The sequence below is a fragment of the Oncorhynchus clarkii genome, chromosome 27 (assembly GCF_045791955.1).
Source record: "Oncorhynchus clarkii lewisi isolate Uvic-CL-2024 chromosome 27, UVic_Ocla_1.0, whole genome shotgun sequence".
Classification (NCBI taxonomy): domain Eukaryota; kingdom Metazoa; phylum Chordata; class Actinopteri; order Salmoniformes; family Salmonidae; genus Oncorhynchus; species Oncorhynchus clarkii.
The window spans coordinates 23,338,321-23,359,154 of record NC_092173.1 but is presented as its reverse complement, the minus strand read 5'-3'; the positions used below and the strand labels follow the sequence as shown (position 1 = coordinate 23,359,154).

Genomic DNA, 20,834 nt, shown 5'->3' with positions numbered 1-20,834 from the left:
TCAAACACTTCCCATTTTCCCCAAACAAACCATAAGCCTATTTGTTGCAATACAGTTGATCAACCTTCGAAAAGTTGTGCACACACATGGTTTGGGATTTGTGTGGAGATATGCACACTTTCCTGTCATGTTCACAATTGATAAATACCAACCTTTGCAGAAAAAGTGGCATACGCAAGGTTTAGAGTATTTTTTTTGTGCACACACACCTTTGATAAATGAGGCCCCTGTACCCTGTGTGTTCTACTACTTTAGGGAATATTTATTGTACATTTAGATTTTAGCAAAAATGTTAGCTTGTTAGTTATATTGTCACCACTTTGACTCTGACAGATTCTAATGCATTACTGTTCACTGTTAACCCATGCTTTATGTGTGTTTGCTTGTACTTGTACAGCACGGTATGAAAGTTAATATTGTGAAGTTGACGATGTTTTGATAAATTGTGGAACATGTGCCAGGTTTTGTATGTTTGAATAAAACATTTGTGCTATTCTTGTAAAAAGCTACTGTCTTTAACAGAATAAAATGCATATCATTGTTTGAAATGATGTATCTGAAAATACATTTTCCATTAACATTATAAATACCAGGGGGGGAAAAAGGATAATGTCTTTATTTTGAAAGTTTCATAATCATCTTATTATTTCTGTCTTGTGGCAATAGATTGGAAGCTTTTCTACAGTGATGTCCAATGCGTATTAATTTTCTTCCATAATGTATAGCAGTGATGCACTCTAGTGGAGCATCTCTGCAACAGTAGTACATCATGAAAATTCCCCAGCCATGGCTCAGAGGCAATAGCCAAACATGCAGTATTTCCTGTTCTTTGTTTACATGTCTATAGACAATCCCATGCCACTGCCTATAATCACAGAATACATGCCCATACATTCTTGTTACTTCTCCAGTGTTTGAACTTAATTCCTGTTCCAGTTATAACCAATTCATTAGTTACGCTATTACAGTTCAAATGAAACAAAAAATATATATATATATATATGTATGTATGTAATTGGATGCCAGCAACTGTACCTTTTAATTCTTTAATGGATTCTCACTTTTAAGGTTACCATTAAGTGTATTATACTGGTTATGTATTATACAGAAGGAGGGTTGACTCAATTTACGTGGGGGGGATTTATTAACTATGGCACTGCATACATCAAGATTTACATTTTCCTCTGCTAAAGTTTGTCAAAGATCTCTTCAAAGGATTCCCCTTGGCATTAAACAGATATGAAAAAGAAAAAAAAAACATGACATTTTAGTGTATCAACAATATGTTGCCAGTGGATTTCTAGTCCCAAACATCATTCATGAAAATTAACAAAAACAAGCACCACACAGGGATGCCACCTGCAATATTCCTCTAATATGAAAAGATCAGACAACCAAATGAAACAGAGCTTGATTCAACTTTGGCAAAATAAACATGTGTTACATTACCTATCTATAGAACACCATGGATCTTCGTTATGGTAAAGGATGAATTCTTGCCCTAAATCATTTTGGTCAGCTCCCAATCCGTAATTAATCATTTTGACCCATGACGTTTTCAAAGCAAGTAACTGCTTACTTATCATGAGTACTACAAAAAGTACCTGATGTATCATACATACTCGTCAGCATACAGATAATTACAGTAGATGTAGTGTACAGTTGTGCTCCTAAAAGACACCATTCAAAGTATGATAAACTGACAAACAGTTCAGTGGAGACACAGTCAATGATGATAAAACAGAATCTAAAGTATAGATGCATGAAAGCTAGAAGTAACATTCAGAATTTTCCATTCAGTCTATTTCTCCCAATCTGCTGGGGTGTCACAAGCACTCTACAAGTGCAAGAACCGGATGAGTTTTGAGAAAGGGCTTTGTCCATTTACAAGCAAAGACTATGATACAGAACATTTACAACTTATTAAAAATAAAAAATAAACCACCTTTAAAATATAAAAATGACATTTTAAAAGTACAAATATGATTGTAATTGTGTTGGTTGATTTTCAGATGTTGCAAATAGAACACACTGCATGACAACAGTGACAACATGAGAGAATTGTCAAGAATCAATAAACTTGACTTTATAGATGGTAACAAACAAAATACAGACAAATGGTTGTCTATGGCAGGAAAAATATACTTGTATAAAAGATCAAGTAAAAAAGCAGCATAGTTGTACTCAATTATCTGACAGCAAATATCTTCAACATGGGACTTTGATTAAAAAAAGTATTGCTGGGGCATTTGTATGTACAGCATTGCAGCTAAAGATAATTTCTGTCTTTGTAGAATGGTTCAGCCACATCAAATTACTTTCAGGCAGCTTGTTGTTAGGATATGAAGAGCCATACATGTATACATTATGCATTGGCCACAGAACCAATATTGGTACTGGCGTGCTGCATATCTAAGCTGCCAGCTGGATACTTAATTTTGCCTCAAAACAATAATATACTAATCAGTATTGCACACAGCTACTATAATATTTTGTTGTTCAGTGGATCTATGCATATTTGTTTTATTTAAATGGTCTAATATGTTCCAATCACATGGCGGAATTAGATTTTTTGTTGCACAAAAGTTTCAAGTTTGATGATGATCCGTGCTGTACATTCCATCACTCTCATTGCCACCTCAGACGTGAATCTGTCATTGGGGATCTGGGGAAAGGGTAAGAGGTCAGGATAGCGAGTTCTTAGGCTGTCCACACCATATCCCTCCAAGATGTTGACATCCTTGGCAAGTCCTGCTAGCTGTGGGTTGTACTCCTCCACTTTCTGTGCCAGTGAGGTGGGTTTCACATCCTTATCTGATTTCCCTCTGACAGAATAGTCGGCAGCTATCAAGGCTAGTTTCGTAGCTAGGTAGCATTTAAAACACACCCACTCATTGGCATTTTTGTGAAGGTCATTCCGTGCAGCAGAAAAGTTGGCTCTTGCTTGCCTGAGCCACCTGCGGGCTTCCATAGGATTGCCAACAGACTTGAAGGTCGGGGGCACAAAGAAGCGATTAGAATGTGATGAACCTGCATAAGTAGTGAACTGCTCCCGGAACTGCTGTTTCTCAGACTTATGGCTTGTTGCCTCTTGGTTCCACGATGTGTAAAATCTTTGAAATGAAAACTTCTCTGACTGGAAGCGGGTGGAAGAAGTTGAGAAAGTTCTCCTGGATGCTCGGTCAGTGTTCTGCTGATCTGTCATAGTCTGCTTCTCCATCCTGTTGATTTCATTCTGTAAATGCTTGAAGACCTCTGTAGCTACGTCTAGATTCTCTGCATTCTTGTCCGGATGCCACTTGAGATACAACCGGCGAATGATCTTCTTCCTTTCCGTTTCAGCGAGTTTCCAAGCTTGCTCAATAACTAAAGTCATATCTTTTAGGATTTCTGGCAATGCACTAAGTCTTATCTTTTTGGGAGATTGTTTTGTGGGAGGTACTTTGTGATTTTCCTTTCTAGTAAAAAGGGGAGGCACCAATCGTGGACCAGGACCAGGAGATTGACATTCTTGGGGGGTTGTTGGAGTCGATGGGGCTCTGCTGTCTCGGATATGAGTACTTTCCTCTTGTCTAGAGAATTTGTACAGATCAAGAGAACTGACTATTTTGTACTCACTATATCCAATGTCAATTTGGAAGCATTTCCCAAGGAAGCTTGGGTTGTCCTCCTCATCTTTCTCTACTTCTTGAACAATGATGGCATACGTGTACGTGGGCTGATATCCGCCATAGACATCCCCTCCTTCAGAGTCCACAAGGTAACCCACATATTCTCCTGGGTAAAACACATTCATTGGATCCATAAGGAGTATATGGTGTATCTCAGCTGGTATTGGTGTTCCAGGGAGAGGAAGCTCGAGTTTTGAGGCCTCTGTGGAGTCATACTTGACGCCAAGGTTGTCCAGCTTCTCTGTGATTCTGTAGATGTCGTTACAGCCCAGCATAGCAATTAGATAGGAGGTGTCAGATATCAAGTTGTCCGTTGCAGATTTTAGAGTCATCGCCAGTGCTAAGAGAAAATTTATGTCTTTGCTGTCTGAGTGTTGGATGTAGAGATGAATCACAGCTGTCCCGTACCTTTTCAGGAAGGCAAGAGTTTCACTCCGGCTATGTGGGATAGGGCTGCAACCTTTCACTCTTAGTGTCGTCTGGAGTTTCTCAAAACAAGACACCTTCAATCCCTCACAAAGTGCTTTGCACAATCGTATGGCTTTTTCTTCATTCACAAGGAATGCATTGTCATTTTCATGCTTCATTATTCGTATCAGTCCTGTGATGAACTGTTCTGATGACAGTAGAAGTTGAAGGCGACCCTGAAGCGAACAGAGAGCTCCAAACTGGCACATTTTGGGAGACTCCTCATCCAGTTGCTCCTCGAGGATACTACTCAGGAGTCTTGGTCTTAGCTTCTGTGGGAGCAGCATGATCAGCTTTGTGTGGAAGGAATGGTCCTTGCCAAGATAACACTGACTCATGTCCACAAGCATCTGAACACCTACATTACCCTGAATTCTGCTCTTGTAATGTGGGGCATCGTCAAACACTAAACTGTTGGATTTGGTTAATCTACCATCGTGACTTGGCAGGTAAAATATAAAATCCTTGAGGCTCTCAAGGTCTTTGCGTATCTGAACTGGGTCATTCTGTAGGCTTTTGAATAGCCCTGAGACAGCCCTTTTCACAGTTCTCATTTCATTCGGATCGAGCTGCTTACCCTCTGAATTTCTGTGAATGCGGCACAGCACTTCAGCGTATTGTTTTGTTGATACAACATCCTCTGTGCCCAAAAGCTTAAACATCTGATGAAAGATGCCAAGCTCTAGTGGTAGTTTGTATAGGTATGGCTTGAAGTCAGATTCATTGTCCAAGTTGATGACTACCTCCTCTGGCTTTAGAAGTTTCCAGCCCTCCTCAACCATGACAAAACTCACCCCTAGTAGCTGCAAGCGAAAGTCTCTTTTATCTGCATTGAGAAATTCGTAGGTGGATCTCAAGACTTTGTTTCTTGTTTTCACCATGTCATCGTCAGGATTGGATATGTTGCAGATATTTTTGCAGTTGCTTATCACTTTGTCCAAGGGGGGTTCCAAGTTGACACTTAATATCCGCAGCACTAAGTCCAGTTGTTCTTGGCCAGTCAGTGTGCTTCCCTCCTGGTCTTTAATGGCTGCTGGTGTGGCCTTCTCTGTGAGAATGGGACATGATGTCCATAGCAATTGAATGATATCAGTTTGTTTGAATTTTGGATTGACTTGAGACTCACTGAAACGTATCAGAGGGAGAGTGCCATTCATCTCTTGGAATTGAGCATGGAGCCGGATCAGCTCAGTGGGTGCACGCTCAGGACAAAGGAATGCTATCATTGACAGCTCTTTGAGGAAAGCTCCAACAAATAGGTCTGTCCTCTCATTGAATATGTGGTTAAGGAGAACATCAACAATCATTTGGGCTTTTTCTTTGGACCAGTTCTCTGTTTGAGCTTTGATGCTGACTTCTTTTGCATACTGGAGAATTTGCTGTTGAGAGACAATGTGTTTGAGACCTATATTCCTTAGGAATGTGATCCATGAGGTGAGAAATGCTGTTCCATTTTTTGGCTTTGACACTTGCTCAACCTTCTTGAAAAAGTCATTGGGTATGAATGCTTTTGGAGAGAGCATCACTTCGAACACCTTTACGGTTTGATCGTAGAACATTTTGGTAGACCTGAGTCTGTTGGTGTAGTCATAGATTAATGGCAGACCTTCCAGTTTCTCATACAGCTGATCCTTCATCCCACATGACTCCTCCATTGCCAAAAGCCTCTCCTTCAGATATACAAGGTGCTCAATTTTTGCATCGTATGACAGGCTGTCAAACTTTGGAAGGAGATGCCTCAGGTAGACTTCCAGATCATCAATTGGGACACATCCAAGGAAACTGTACAGTTCCTTCAATTGTGGATTGTCAGCAAGAAAGGCGAAGGATGTTGTATGTGCCCATTTTTCCATATCTGCAGAGGGAATGCTTTTTGCCAGAACATAGCATGACCCAAAGTTTGCAATACTGATGTATCTGCCACTGACTGCTTTGAAGCATGGGAGCAATTTCAGAGTTTGAATGTCCTCTTGGGAGAGGTTGATCAAATTACAGTTGAAGTACAACAGAAGAGCCTCAAAGTCTTTGTCAGTTAAGCTTCCTGTTTTGAAAGCTGCCGTCTGAATCATGTACTCCAGTGCTTTGAGGATGCTGGATGGATTATCTATGTTTGCTGTATGCTGTGCCAGAAAAGGCAGGACAGGATTCTCTTTGAAGCATATTTTGTTGACAGCAAGTTGAATGCATCCCCCTTTCATTATGATGTGAAAGACTTTGTCATTTTGCCCATTTGGAAAGATAGCTGCGCTTATCAAACTCAAGGGAAGCAACACATCGTGATCAGGGACAACCAGCTTGTTGCTTGAAACCATGAATTTGATTCCTGGCAGCAAAGCCCAGTCTTTCAGTAGCTCAAGTACAGTCTCGAAATTGGGTTTGATGCCTGCCTGCTCTTCCTTGACTGCAATGTTCTCACTGATGAAGTTCCATGCACCTTTCAGCCAAGACTCACTGGCGTAGCTGTCTCTCCACTTCACAGGGATTCTTGTTCTGTATTCACGTGGTAGAACAGAACTCAACAGTTCCCCAAAACTGCTGATGTCGAAGACCTTTGCAACACCTGAATTCATCAGGATGTTGTTGTACTTCATGTACAGTGTATTCATGAACAGCTCTTTCCTTGATGAGACCAGTTCATGGTGTGTGGACAGAAACTTTGGTTTCTTGGAATCAAACACCTGGAGTATGTTGTCCATTGTCATCAGCAGTGGTAGCCCCTCTATGTTGATTTCATTCTCCTCTACGTCTTTGAAGCAGTAGTCAACCAGAAGCTTCAGGCTGTGGAAGAGCTTGTAATTCGACTGCTGGAGTCGACAGGGAAGTTTCCCAACTTGGCAAGATGTGTCTGGGGACGAGAATGTGAGGAGAAATCTTCGTACATCCTCTGGGGTAACATAGCTCACAGGAATGCCTGCATCATCTAAACAGAAGTAAAGACTTGCTGTTTCATCACAACTGTGGACCAAGTTGAAGCCCACATCCGAAAGCAGGGCCTTGAGTCGGAAGACGTTTTCTGCAACAGACTTGCGTGAGGAGATGTTGTATTCTGTGTTCTTCAGATGTTGAAGTTCATCCTGCAGTAGATTGTCAAAGAATGCACGACCTTTGTTGGCAGAGGATGTGTTCACCCAGGAGATGTATACGGCAGAGTGCATGTCTGTGTTGTCAATGTGGGGAGCCCTAACGACAGGAAGGAGACGTTTCAGGTCAGCATGAATGCAGGTGTACACTGCTTTGACAAGACAGTACCAATCTGGCTGGATGTCAAGTCTGTTGACTGGGAAGAAGTACAGGAATTTCCTCAAAGTGTCTTTAACGATGTGAATTGGTGTTCCCTGTAACACAGTCATGGTGGGATCGGGTCCCGGGAAGTACTGTCGTTTCAGCTGAATCAACAGCTCCACATAGGCAGGAGCTATCAACGATGTCATCAAGTTGTTGTTCCAGTCACTCCTCACTCCTACTCCATTGTCGTCCCGCCATAGGTTTCTCCTGGCAGAATCTAATGCAAAATGGCCATTAACATGAAAGGGCAAGCCAGTCTCCATTGAAAGGGGCAGAAAGCAGAATGCTCTGTGGGGCTTCTTGTAGTTGTGGCTTACACATGCAGCCACCCCTCCACGTGGAAAGAGAGTAATGTCTTCATTTTTGTGGGCTGAAATCACACTCTTTGAGACTTTCTCGATGCAGGAGAAGCCAGATCGATTGCAGACCATCCAAGTTGTTAGATTGCCATCGGAGTCCTCTATATCCATTGAGTAGGTTATCTGCTGGACTGGAATTTGAGTGAGCTGCTTCCTTTTTGTCACACTATCTACCACTGATGTGTGAAATTGCTTGCGTTTTAGACGGTCACCATCTGTGATTTTAGCAGTCACAGAGTATAGCACCTTCAGGTCTCCTGAGGCTTTCTCTATTTCACAGATGGAAATTTTCTCCATGTGGTTGAGGAACATGAGGAGTTCTGCCCCATCGGTTTTTAGTTTATCCAGAAGGTTTTGCACCATTCTGTCTGATGCAGGAACAGAGCTGATCTCTGATATTTTGGCCATTTCTGTTGAGCGTATGGGGAATCTGAACATTGTGCAATGTTCAAGTTTGAAATGAGATCCCAGGTAAAGATTTAGCACGTCAGAGAATTGAGATCTAAAGTCAGAGTCCAAGTCCCTAAACATTCTTCCCGGACTAACAGATGTCGCCCCGGGTGCATATCGTGCATGTGGATCGAAGATGCAAAGAATGTCATTGTTTGACATGAAAGATGGGCAGTCTGTGATGTGATACACAGAGTTGAATCCTATGCCATATTGTCCAGTTTTGCCAGGGTTTGCTTCTTTTGTTCCTCTTCCTAGGTTCTGGATTCCTCTGACATCATCCTCAGTGAAAGGCTGATTGTTGTAGACACACAATGATGGGCCTTGCATTGGCAACCATTTGTCATCAAATATTCTGTCTGTGGGGTGGGTTCTTGGATCGAACACAAAGTAGATTTCAGTGGCTTTAGCATCATCTGCATTCTGCAGGAGCTCCTTTAGCATTTCTTTTTCTGATGGGTAAGCGTTGAGAATACTTTTAATTCTACTTGTGAGTTTCTCTTTTTGTCCAAACTCACTTCCAAGAGTAGTGAAGCAGATATTTGAGGCATACCTTTCCAGGGCTTTGTGACGTTTGGGAACTGCTCCTAATTTCACAGCAACCTCTCTTGGAATATCTGCATGGCAATATTTCACAGTTGTGTCTCTGACTTTGATCCAAGGACAGTCATTGTAACACAGAGACTTTGATGGCTGCAGTGTAAGATGGATGTCAGGAAGGAGAATTTCCCTGTAGGTAGCTTGGCAGAATTCTTGTTTTTTGTCTCTGATTAAGCCCCATATTCCTTCACTAATGATTCTGCGAGAGAGCTGAAAGCTATCATCAGAGAGTGCTCTTCTCCCACACTCCTGTTTCACTAATTCAAGGACAGCTGAAAAGTTCTCAACTGTGAAGCTTGACTGAACCCCAACATTCTCAAAGAGCTCACGGCAACTGTTTCTGTACTTGTTGGGAAGCTGGTAGAGATATGGTGCTGCATCAAAGTTCTGGTAGAATGCAACTTTGGAGGGCTCAACGTAAGTGTTCTCCACCAGAATGGAGCAAAAGGTTTTCAGCTCCTCATTGATCTCTGTCTTTGCTTTGGCATCCTGGAGCATTTCTTCATGTAGGTATTTGTAGCAGGCATTGGTAATATTTTCCTGATATAAAGTAACTCCGTCAAATGACTTAGCAAGTTCCTTAAGTTGACTGACAACTAGTCCAACTGTTGGCTTTCTTATCAATCCGAGAGAGTCTTTTACAGCCAATGTGATCGGGCCGCACCCTTTGAAAGATGGAGAGTTCTCATTAAGGATGGGCTTCATCAAGCACACTGTGTCCTGGTGGTCAGTCGTAAAGAGCTCTTTGGCAGAAAACATGGTGGACGGGGGGAATGTATTCCCATGCCATGGTAGTGAAAACCCTGCGGGCTTTGTCAGAAAAGGAAGGAACTTTATGTCCTGTAGCTTCTCCAGTAGTTTACCTGCTCCTGAGTCTGTCATTTTCAGCTTCTCATCAATGAGACTGAGAATAATGCTGCTCCGAAGACATGCAGCAGTGTGATCATTTTCATTTAGATCGAACACAGATTCAGCACGATCAATCAAATCCTCCCAAGAGAGGTCATCTTTGACCATTCCCAGCTGTACTAGCTTGACCAAGCACACTGGATTCATGTAGTCTTTCGAGGTTCCTTCTGGAAATCTTCCATCATCAGCGTTGTACAGTTTTGCAACTCTTCCTTCTGGATGGATTAGTCTGGATGGTAAGACTAATTGTTGATTGGGGCCAGAGCATGGGATGCATGGAGTCTCCCTAAGAATTGATGCAAATTCCTCCAGTTTGTCATTCAAGACATAATGCATTAGGGGATTACGAAGTTCGTTGTCGATGTCTTGGATATGGGGGAAAAAGACATCTAAGAAGAACTGCTTTTCTGTCAGGGTGTTCTCTATCAGCTTCCCTTTGCATCCAGCATCATCAAAACCTTCTTTGACCCATTCAGGCAGCTCAACAGCACAGAGGTCTTGCGAGCTGCTCTTCTTGAGGTATTTTAGGAAAATCTTAAAAGCAGCAGGACCAATGTCTGGTCTACAGAGCAAGGAGTCATCTAGGAATCTGACATACTTGATCGATACCCAGGTTTTGCCATCTGAGAAAACTTTTGCATGGTCACAGTCACCCCCTTTGGCAATATCTTGGTAGACTCCTTGGCTGATCACTGTAAAGTCATCGTGTACCACACTTGGATCAGGCCATGCTACGTAGTAGCTGTAGTCAAGTAGTTCTCCACTTTCTGCCATTGAGCGCAGCATATTGAGTGCTGCTATGTATGCCTGGACAATCACATGTCTCATGAACACTGAGTTCCAGTGTCCTTTGGTGTCCGTCTTCCAGATCTCTTTGCGGTTAGATGTCACAGCAAAACAGCCGTTTATATGAACTGGCAAGCCTGTCTTGATTCTGAGAGGTAAATAGCAAAACACCTCTCCTATCGGGTTGGTGTGGTTGGTGTTTGCCTTCACTGTCCATTTTCGATTCTCCTCCTCTGAGAGCAGAACAGCTACACCCCCACAAGGCACCAGTCCAAGTCGTTTTCCACTCTCACCAAGTGAAAATTTTAGCGCTTCGGTCACATCCATACATGAACAAATGAGCCAGTTTGTAAGATCAACTGCCTTTTGGGGCATTTCGTCTGTGAGTCTTCTGTTCTTTCCGTCTTTGGCAGCCATTTCAAAGTATGAGGAAGGATCCTCCTCTGAACCTCTGAAGAGGGGTGACTGGAGATCAACTATGCGCTTGAACACATTGTGAAACTCCTCCACCACAATGCGTATGATACAGCCAGACTTGGGAGTGTCAGCCGGTACCCTGTTGGTGGTTGCAACCTTTTTCATGACTTTTGCTGCAGATTTCAGGATGCTCAGAGGCCCATATGCAGCTTTGGATGACCATACACTTTTATTGATAGTAACAACATCCTGTGCTGCTGCTGGATTGGGCTCTTCGTATTTCAGGTACTTCAGTACCATGGAGCCCACATGCTGCGTGAAGAGAATGAGCCGGTGGCCACATATACTGAACTCATCAACAAGGGAGTAGATGTCTGGGGTGTTGTAGTAGACACTGCTGATTTCACTCACTGATGCCTCTTGCTCAGTCCTGAAGGGGAGTCTGAACAGTGTTCCATCGTACTTGTACGGAGACTCTTGTGCAAGAGGAAGTTGGCAATTGAAGACATTGATGAAGGGTTTGAATTGATTGGGGAACTTTCGTAGCCGTTTCTGTTGTTTGCTCCAGTTGATCTTGATTCCTGGGTTTGACCGGTCTCTAATGTGCTTGCTGATGTGGTTGATGTTTGGATCGAACATGATCATGAACTCTCTACTCATTATGATGGGGATGTCAGTGATGTGATAAACTGAGTTGAAACCTAGGCCAAATTTGCCAACTTTGTCTGCCTCACATCTCTTCATTGACCCACCTAACCTTGTTATGTTCAGAAAGTCAGTGTCAGAGAATGTAGAATTGTTGAATGACCACAAGGAGGGGCCATGGCATATAATCATGCCAGGGTCAAGCAGGTTCTCTCGAATGTCAATATTCTTCCGCATGTCTATCAGGAAGCTACACTCTGTAGCACTCGCATCATCTGCATTCTGAAGAAGTTCTTTGAAAATATCTGCGACAGATGGATATTCTTCTAGAATGTTCTTTATTCTCACTGTCAGAGGCTCCCGTTGGCCTGATTGTTCAAAGCCAAGGTTTTCTGGGTTTATCAGTCTTGTACTCAAACATGGTACGTTAAGCCATTCTGCTGTTTTCATGGGGATGTCATCATGGACTAAGATAATGGGTTCTGATGTATCATCAAGCAAGTCATGTAGATCCTCCACTTTAATGTCGCAGTAGGTGCATTCGTGAATGGGTTTCATGGCCAGTTTGCTTGGATCCTTATAGCAAAGGATTGGTACATGCATGTCAATGTCCACAGAAATGTGACTGTTATACAGCCATCTCAGAATATTTATCAGGAGGAGGAGATCATGCTTACTTTCTTCTTGTGTCATTTCTTCCTCACACCTTTGCCTTACTGTTTTGATCACATCGAACACATGGTTTGGGACAACCTCTTCAACCGAACCACAGAATTTGAAAAGTGTGTGAAACTTTGCTATGGTCTTTGGCAAAGAGTACAGGTAGGGTTGCAAATCTAGGTCAGGAATGGGTTTTAGAACTGTGTGGCTTGGTGATGAGAAGGTCTTGCCAGTCCACACCCAATCAAATGGCAGTGACTTCATTGCCTCTCTTGCATCTTCAAGGTGTGCTTGCATGAAATCATAAATCTCAATAAGGATCTGTTGGAATTGATACCAGTCTTCTGTGGTAAATGCTTGAGATCTGTGCCAGTCATTCACTGCCTTCAAATGCTGTAACACTTGATCAATCTGTGGCTCTATAGATAACTTCAGGGCCTTCTTCATGCCGGAAGAAGTGCGCTCCACAAGTGCAACTGAAGAGCCTACCAGCACTGCATGGGATATATCGCACATTTCTGAGAATGAGCAGATGTTATGGCTGTCTCCCATCCAGGCAAGCGACTTTGGGTAGTTTACAGGTCTGTCCTTGCAGACTGGTACCCATTTCAGTTTTTGCAAGGATGTCTGAGCTTCTGAAGACTTGACCAGCTTGGTTTGTCTATTCAGAATTTGCAGCAGTGTTTTCGCTTTCTGTATAACTGGTACCCATTCTGGCTCATTGCCACCCTGTAATTCCTCGATCTTCTGTGCCACATGAAGTACATCTTTTTCGCTGAGTTGCACTTCACTTTTAAGTCCAAGTTGTCTCAGTGAATGTAGCATATCAGGAGAGGATGTATATGTATTTGTGGGAAACCTATTCTTCTCCTCCATGTAGAACAGATTCTGTAAAATCTCCAGCTCAGGGTCAAAAAGGTCTGTAGCAGCAACAGATTTCCCTGCAAATGTATGAATGAACTTTAGAGCCGAAAGCCATCCAATCACAGCTTTGTTTTCATTCTTTAGGAATGACAGATGCTTAAGGGCCCAGAGCATGATTTTAGTGATATCCTCTTTTGAGTAAAACCCTTTCTCCATGTCTTGAACAACCAACTTCAAGCATTCAGTGGTTTTCACCTGTTCCACGGTCAGCATCTTAATGAGACGAATCGATGCCTCATCACTGCAGCCCACAACATTGATGGATAGTTTGACATCTGGTGGATACTTGGCAGTATGGTGTAAAGCCCTGGCTCCTCTCAGTGAGGTATATGTTGGGATGCCTTTCTCTGAACAAGGCCCTACTTTCTCAAAGATGGTCAGCTCCAGGAGGATACGCTTCTCTTTCTCTGTGATGTCAGACAGTCCTGCCAGGAAGTCCCTCAGTGCCACTTTCTGTTTGCTAGAGAAAGATGAGACCAGGCTGGCGACTCTCTGGGTTGATGACCTGTCCATGATTTGCAGTAGCATACTGGGAGATGAAGGATGGATGTAGTTCTTCAGTAGAGGATGCTGCAAACACAGGTCCAACCTTTTCATCATTACTACTCCAAGTTTTTTCATGATTTCAAGAAGGCTTTCAGAGAGTGGGGCCTCCTCCTCATCCACAATGATAATAGGGGATGGAGTTTTGAGACGATGGAGCTCGATTGAGTTCACACTTTCCACCAGGGGCACATTTGGGATCAAAGGCATGTCTTCAAAGGTACTAAGGTCATCAGCAAAGTTAATATACAGATGCTTCCAAACCATCTTTAGCCAAGCATGTGTAGGATGCTTCTTCTCTCGGTTCCCAGGGTCCCACTGGACTGTGAAGTCTCTGGTAGGCCAGACTGTTGAGAGGATCTCCTTTATGAGTCGAGCTGACCGTTCAGGTGTTAGCAATTGTACCTGAGTGCAGGGTCTTCCTGTAGAAGATAAACATACAAGTTAATATAAATCTTAATAACTTTCTCAATTATAATTTACAGGAACTACATACAGTGCATTCAGAAAGCACTCAGATCCTTGACTTTTCCCACATTTTGTTACATTACAGCCTTAATCTAACATTGATTAAATTATATTTTTCCTCATCAATCTACACACAATACCCCATAATAACAAAGCGAATACAGTTTTTTTTTAAATGTGGCAAATTTATTACAAATTAAACACAAAAATACCTTATTTACATAAGTATTCAGACCCTTTGCTATGAGACTCGAAATTGAGCTCAGGTGCATCCTGTTTCCATCAATCATCGTTGAGATGATTACCATTTGATAAAGGTTAAATAAAAAAAACTGTGGTTCACCTGTGGCAAATTCAATTGATTGGACATGATTTGGAAATGCGCACAACTGTCTATATAAGGTCCCACAGTTGACCGTGCATGTCGGAGCAAAATCCAAGCCATGAGGTTGAAGGAATTGTCCGTAGAGCTCCGAGACAGGATTGTGTCCAGGCACAGATCTGGGGAAGAGTACCAAACATTTCTGCAGTATTGAAGGTCTCCAAGAACACAACACAGTGGCCTCCATCATTCTTAAATGGAAGAAGTTTGGAACCACCAAGACTCTCCCTAGAGCTGACCGCCCGGCCAAACTGAGCAATCGGGAAAGAAGGGCCTTGGTCCGGGAGGTGACCAAGAACCCGATGGTCACTCTGAAAGAGCTCCAGAGTACCTCTGTGGAGATAGGAGAACCTTCCAGAAGGACAACCATCTCTGCACCACTATACCAAGCAGGCCTTTATGGTAGAGTGGCCAGATGGAAGCCACTCCTCAGTAAAAGGCACATGAAGGCCCGCTTGGAGTTTGCCAAAAGGCACCTAAAAAGACTCTCAGACTATGAGAAACAAGATTTTCTGTTCTGATGAAACAAAGATTGAACTCTTTGGCCTGGATGCCAAGCTCCAAGTCTGGAGGAAACCTGGCACCATTCCTACAGTGAAGCATGGTGGTGGCAGCATCATGCTGTGGGGATGTTTTTCAGCAGCAGGGACTGAGAGAATAGTCAGGATCGAGGGAAAGATGAACAGAGCAAAGTACAGAAAGATACTTGATGAAAACCTGCTCCAGAGCGCTCAGGACCTCAGACTGGGGCGAACGTTCACCTTCCAACAGGACAACGACCCTAAGCACACAGCCAAGACAACGCAGGAGTGACTTCGGGACATGTCTCTGAATGTCCTTGAGTGGCCCAGACAGAGCCCGGACTTTATCCCAATTGAACATCTCTGGAAAGACTTGAAAATAGCTGCAGCGACGCTCCCCATCCAACCTGACAGAGCTTGAGAGGATCTGCAGAGAAGAATGGTACAAACTCCCCAAATACAGGTTTGCCAAGCTTGTAGCTACATTCCCAATAAGACTCAAGGCTTTAATCTTACCTTACTCAAAGTACTTCAACAAAGTACTGAGTAAAAGGTCTGAATACTTATGTAAATGTTATATTTGCACTTTTTTTTACAAACATTTCTAAAAACCTGTTTTTGCTTTGTCATTGTATTGTGTGCAGATTGATGAGGAAAGAACACAATTGTATACATTTTAGAACAAGGCTGTAATGTACACAAAATGTGGAAAAGGTCTGAATTTTCCGTATGCACAGTATATAGAAGCCCAAAGTTGAATCTAACAATGTTTGTCCTGCAGGCATGCTAGGTGATTTATTAGCTTTACTGCATAGCCCCAGGTTCATTCCCATCAACACCACCTGTATCAACAAGAGATATTTGCATTTTGGCTCTGCAATGTTGTAGGGATCGACAGGACAATTAGAAAATCAAGTTAAATAAAATATGATAATTTCTATCAAGACCATATGGGCTCAATTAGGCAAACTACAACCCTTTCATTACAAATACTTAGTGTAAATAGATTTTGATTAACTACAACACTCCAAAAATTCACAGCACAGCAAAACATGACAACTACATTAAGTTACCATGCACAGCATGGCAAGCATAACACACACTTAATATGCTCATTTTTATTTTTTATATTTATTTATGCGTTATTTTACCAGGTAAGTTGACTGAGAACACGTTCTCATTTACAGCAACGACCTGGGGAATAGTTATAGGGGAGCGGAGGTGGATGAAAGAGCCAATTGTAAACTAATATTTAGTAGACTCACAATGTCACATCACAATTCTATAATGAGTTCTAACTAAATTACTGATACACAAAGATTCCTGCAATGAGCAAAGACAAAATACGTTCCAGTGAGAATTCACACTGCCAAAGACACTTTTCTGGGAACTCACACAGCTAAACCAATACAAACACAATATGGGCACTATGAAATGGGACATTTTTCCAATTAGATGGAAGGGAACATAATTTTTCAAATGCTCCCACTTCCACAAAGGTATTCTATTGTCTTTATCAATGTTGAGGCAATGTTAGCTACTGTCCACATTAAATGTATGATATAGATTAGATTAGAGTTTCCATAGTGTCCATTAAAAGCAGTGTATTGGTTTGGGTTAATGTCAATGATTCCGGGACACAACAAAACATGTCGAAGTACCTACCTGAACACCCCCAAATAAATTGTTGTACTGCAATTACATTTAAAGTACATGTTTTAAACATGTAGGTTATCACGTTGATAACAATTTAAATTGAAATGTAACTACATCCCCTGATTCCCACAAATCAAATTGTCATTTTATTTGTATACATTTTATTTTAAAATGTAACTGTACTGGATTTTACTTTGAAGTACTAGTTTGCATTGATAGCAGAGGATACAATCAATCTACCAAGAGACTCTGATGATGAGGTGGCAATTCTGAGGATGAGCCCATAGAGCCCTATTGGGTGGGGTAGGCCTTCAGGCTGCAGCAGCAGGGTACAGAGCTGCAGTAGCAGACAGTCAATGCCTGTAACAGCCATTGTAGGGCAGTGATCATACAACACAGCTGAGGTAGGGGAATTCTAGTGTCTCTGGCTGAGGTTCATACAAATTCCGTTCTGCATGGCTATGTGTGAAGGGTCTATTGTGTGAGACAACCTTCTATGTGACCCACTTAATGAAGTGTAATGGTGATAGTACAATCCCTGATACATGCAGTAGCTCCCAAAGTGGTGTCCTAGCTATGAGGTGGCATTGACAGACCAGCAGAGAGCCAGAGAGGCGTCAGGAAAATGACTGAGTAGAAATTTAGAACTGTGTCAACTCGTAAACCTAAAAGGATACATCTGATAATGGATCAATATTATTCAGGTTTGTAGTCTTGTTCTGAAAGGCAATATTCCAAATTAATCCACAACGCTTATTTACAAAAATGCAATGGCTATAGTTAGAGCAGCCTATTATTGCCTTACCCCTTCATATTATCTACCACTGGCAGTCAGAATGACGTGTACCTCTCTGCCCAGGCTAGACCTTTCAACAGTTTCACAGACAACTAGCTCAATACAAAGAATCCTTCAATGCCATATTATGTCCAGATTATACACACTGTGAAAATGGTTTTATTCACACATAGCGGTCAGGATGTGGACACATTGTTTTATCTGGACCGTGCAGCATAGGGCTTTAATGGACAAATAAAAAAATTCAGCATATTCCCCGACTGGCTCCTGGCCCTTTTGGCAAACTCCAGGTTGGGTATGGGAGCGAGCATGTCCAGGATCTGATAGCAGTGAGTGGAATGTGAAGCACAAAACCAACTCCCCCATCTGCCAGCTCACACACGCACTCAGCAGTTATATATGATCTATCAGCAGTGCACCAGGTTTAATGTCCCACAGGGGGCAGCAGGGCAATGGGATGACCAGGCGTTACTACTACCTGGCTACAAACCTTACACATCCCTCACAGACCACAGCCATTGAGTTTATGAACTAGGCAGTGAAGTCAATGAAGCTGCCGTGTAACCCTTCTACTGTAAGTTGAGCTACAGTTTAGAGTGCATGTCTTCTAGATTCATCAATCTTATTTCCTAGAAATAATGTTGGTATCCAAATGTAGGACTAAGGTGGCTCCTCCGATGACACACATACCAAATATAAAAATAAAAGGATATTAATTTAACATCTGAGTGGGGGTTTACCTCTGCTTTTGGCTGCATCCTTCAGGCTGCTCATAACTGATGGTTTAATGCCCTCCAGTATGAATCGTCCCTCCAGTCCAGGGTAAAGAGACCTTAACACAAAACAGAGAGTATGCACTCAGGCTGCAATCTAGCATATTGCTGACAGTCAACAATACTTGCATTCAAATTTGAGGCTTTATGTGGTTTTGAAAAGGCATAGAGAAAGTCTCAGAACTTTAATTCTGTACCTGGGGTACTCTTCTGAAGCAATGTAAACTGCATCCTTATCACTGACAGAGGAGGAGAACGCTGCAAATGTCTCATCTTGCAAAGGCAGCAGCTCTAGACCAATTAGGTCGCTGTAACTGTTGTCGCTGAGGACAAACTCCAGCAGAAGCAGTTTCTCCTGAGAGGACCCTTTGTGTTTGGCCTTCCTGATCACCTGCCGCACCAGGGGAGGGGTCACCTTCTTCACAGAGGCAGGACCAGTCACGTACGTGTTCACAACTGCATCCACAGCAGCAGGCACCCTGGCCACCTGCATCCCTGAGCTTTGGAGGTAGCTGATAACCATCTCTGTGATGTCCACATCAGTGTCCAGCTCCGAAAACACAGCCTCGTCCACCTGGATCCAGCTGTTAGTGAGAGAGTAGATGACCTGTTGCTGTAGCAAGTCATGAAACAGAGGCTCCAGTATGGGTTTCCAGCGAGGCTTGATCTGGTTGGGGTCTGGCCAGGCCCCATATGCACCTCTGGGGGAGAGGGGGAAGTCTTGGTCCGTCTTGGTCTGGATCCTCTTGATGGCCTCCATGATGAGGGTGAAGTAGGCCCTGGGGATGACGGTGACGACGAGTAGCTCATTCCAGAGCGCTGCAGGGTCCCTCCACTGGTCCACCTCCCGCCATTTGATGCTCCTGCGATTGTCTGTGAGGCCGAAGAAGCCGCTGACGTGGACTGGCAGCCCCGTCAGGCTCTCCTCTCCAGGGGGGAGAGGCAGGAAGCAGAACGCTCGCCCTGAGAAACCAGACGTGGCGCCCTTGTCCTCATCGATGCGGGTGAGAGGAAGGGCGATGCCGATGGTGGGGATGAACTTCAGGTCATCTGCCAGGGAGTCCAAGTCACTGCACAAGCCCCGACCCCCCACTCCATTACACACCAGCCAGGTGGTCCTCTGGGTCTCCTTGGCTGTCTCGTCCTGGGTCTCGATGTTGACCTGGTAGGTGGCGCACGTGACAGTACCGTTGGGCACTCCGTTGCTGTAGCTGTCTGTGGCCAGGCCCAGGGTCTTTAGAGAGTTAGGACGCTCTAGCTTGTCTTCTGGGTTTTCTCCTGCGGTCACCTGGAAAAGCATGCGTTCTGTACCGTCTGACTCACGCACATGCAGGGAGACCTTCTGAACACTCTTGAGGAAGAGAAGAACTGTGTCAGCGTCGGCTTTGAAAGACTCAAAGAGCTCCAGCACCTTCTCTTTGTTGTAGATGTTGGCGCTCAGCTGGGAGGGTTTAATGCGGAGGGGGAAGCGGAACAGAGTTCCAGAGAAGCTGCCGTCCTTGATAGTTTTACCGGAGTTTCCAAATAAGCCAACATAGGGTGCAAACTGGTCAGTGAGCTCTGTGATCTCCTTCATGTCTGTCTTCAGATTCCAACACTGCCCAGACTCATGGGCACCAAACAACGTCTGGTGAGGGTCCAGCATGCCGATCTGTTCTCCACTGAATATACTGGGGACATCTGAAACATTCAAACAAGATTTTTTTAAATTTACTGATTAAATGTAACTTTTAAAAAGTGCAGATTGAAAGATATATGAAACATAATACTGATTAATCACCTTACTCATATGCAGATAAAATAATATTTCAATAAAAGCCTCACCTGTTATGTGGTATACAGAGTTGAACCCAATACCAAATCGTCCAACTTTCAAAGGATCATCTCTCTTTCTGCTCCTTGCTATCTCCTGAATTCCATTCCAATCTTCAGTCGTGAACACTGCATCATTATACACATACAAGGCCGTTCCTAGAACCAAAACATGAAATAAAATCATCCAAATAAGATAAATCTTGATGACAGTTTTCAGATATTTTGTAAACCAACGAAAGAGCACAATATCTCACGACACTGAAACTTTAATTACTGAAAACAAAAATGGCCCTATATCTGGTAAACTGAATAATCTGTGAGAATGACTAAAACCTACCTTGATACTGAGCCATGTCATGTGACCAAAGTGACTCCACTCCATACTCTTTCTCATCGTACATAAACTTAACCTCTGTGGCTCCAGCATCCTCAGCATTCTGTATCAGCTCCTGCAGAGAAAAACAGTGAGCTAATTTAAAACGACTTAAAAGTTCAGGGCCTTGTTTTATAACATTAAGATGCATACATAAATATTGTATATACAGTACCAGTCAAATGTTTTGACACCTACTCATTCAAGGGTTTTTCTTTATTTGTACTATTTTCTACATTGTAAAATAATAGTGAAGACATCAAAACTATGAAATAACACACATGGAATCATGTAACCCCCCAAAAAGTGTTAAACAAAGCAAAATATATTTTA

At 42.9% G+C, this 20,834-nt stretch overlaps 1 protein-coding gene across 3 annotated transcripts in view; it reads right to left on the bottom strand.

Moving 5' to 3' along the window:
- Positions 1-1,034: 1,034 nt before the first annotated feature.
- The window catches only part of LOC139386022 (sacsin-like), a 31,989-nt gene continuing 12,189 nt past the window's right edge, over positions 1,035-20,834 (bottom strand). Inside the window, exons 6-10 of one of the 3 annotated variants that reach the window (XM_071131402.1) lie at positions 20,466-20,577; positions 20,138-20,284; positions 18,511-19,993; positions 18,281-18,372; positions 1,035-14,139 (exon numbers count right to left, since the gene is read on the bottom strand). In XM_071131402.1, coding sequence (XP_070987503.1) covers positions 2,564-14,139; positions 18,281-18,372; positions 18,511-19,993; positions 20,138-20,284; positions 20,466-20,577 — 13,410 coding nt within the window. In that variant the 3' untranslated portion in view covers positions 1,035-2,563. Of the gene's footprint in view, positions 14,140-16,753; positions 17,391-17,421; positions 17,436-18,280; positions 18,373-18,510; positions 19,994-20,137; positions 20,285-20,465; positions 20,578-20,834 lie in introns of those variants that run through there. The other 2 variants (XM_071131404.1, XM_071131403.1) reach the window with 2 other exon arrangements.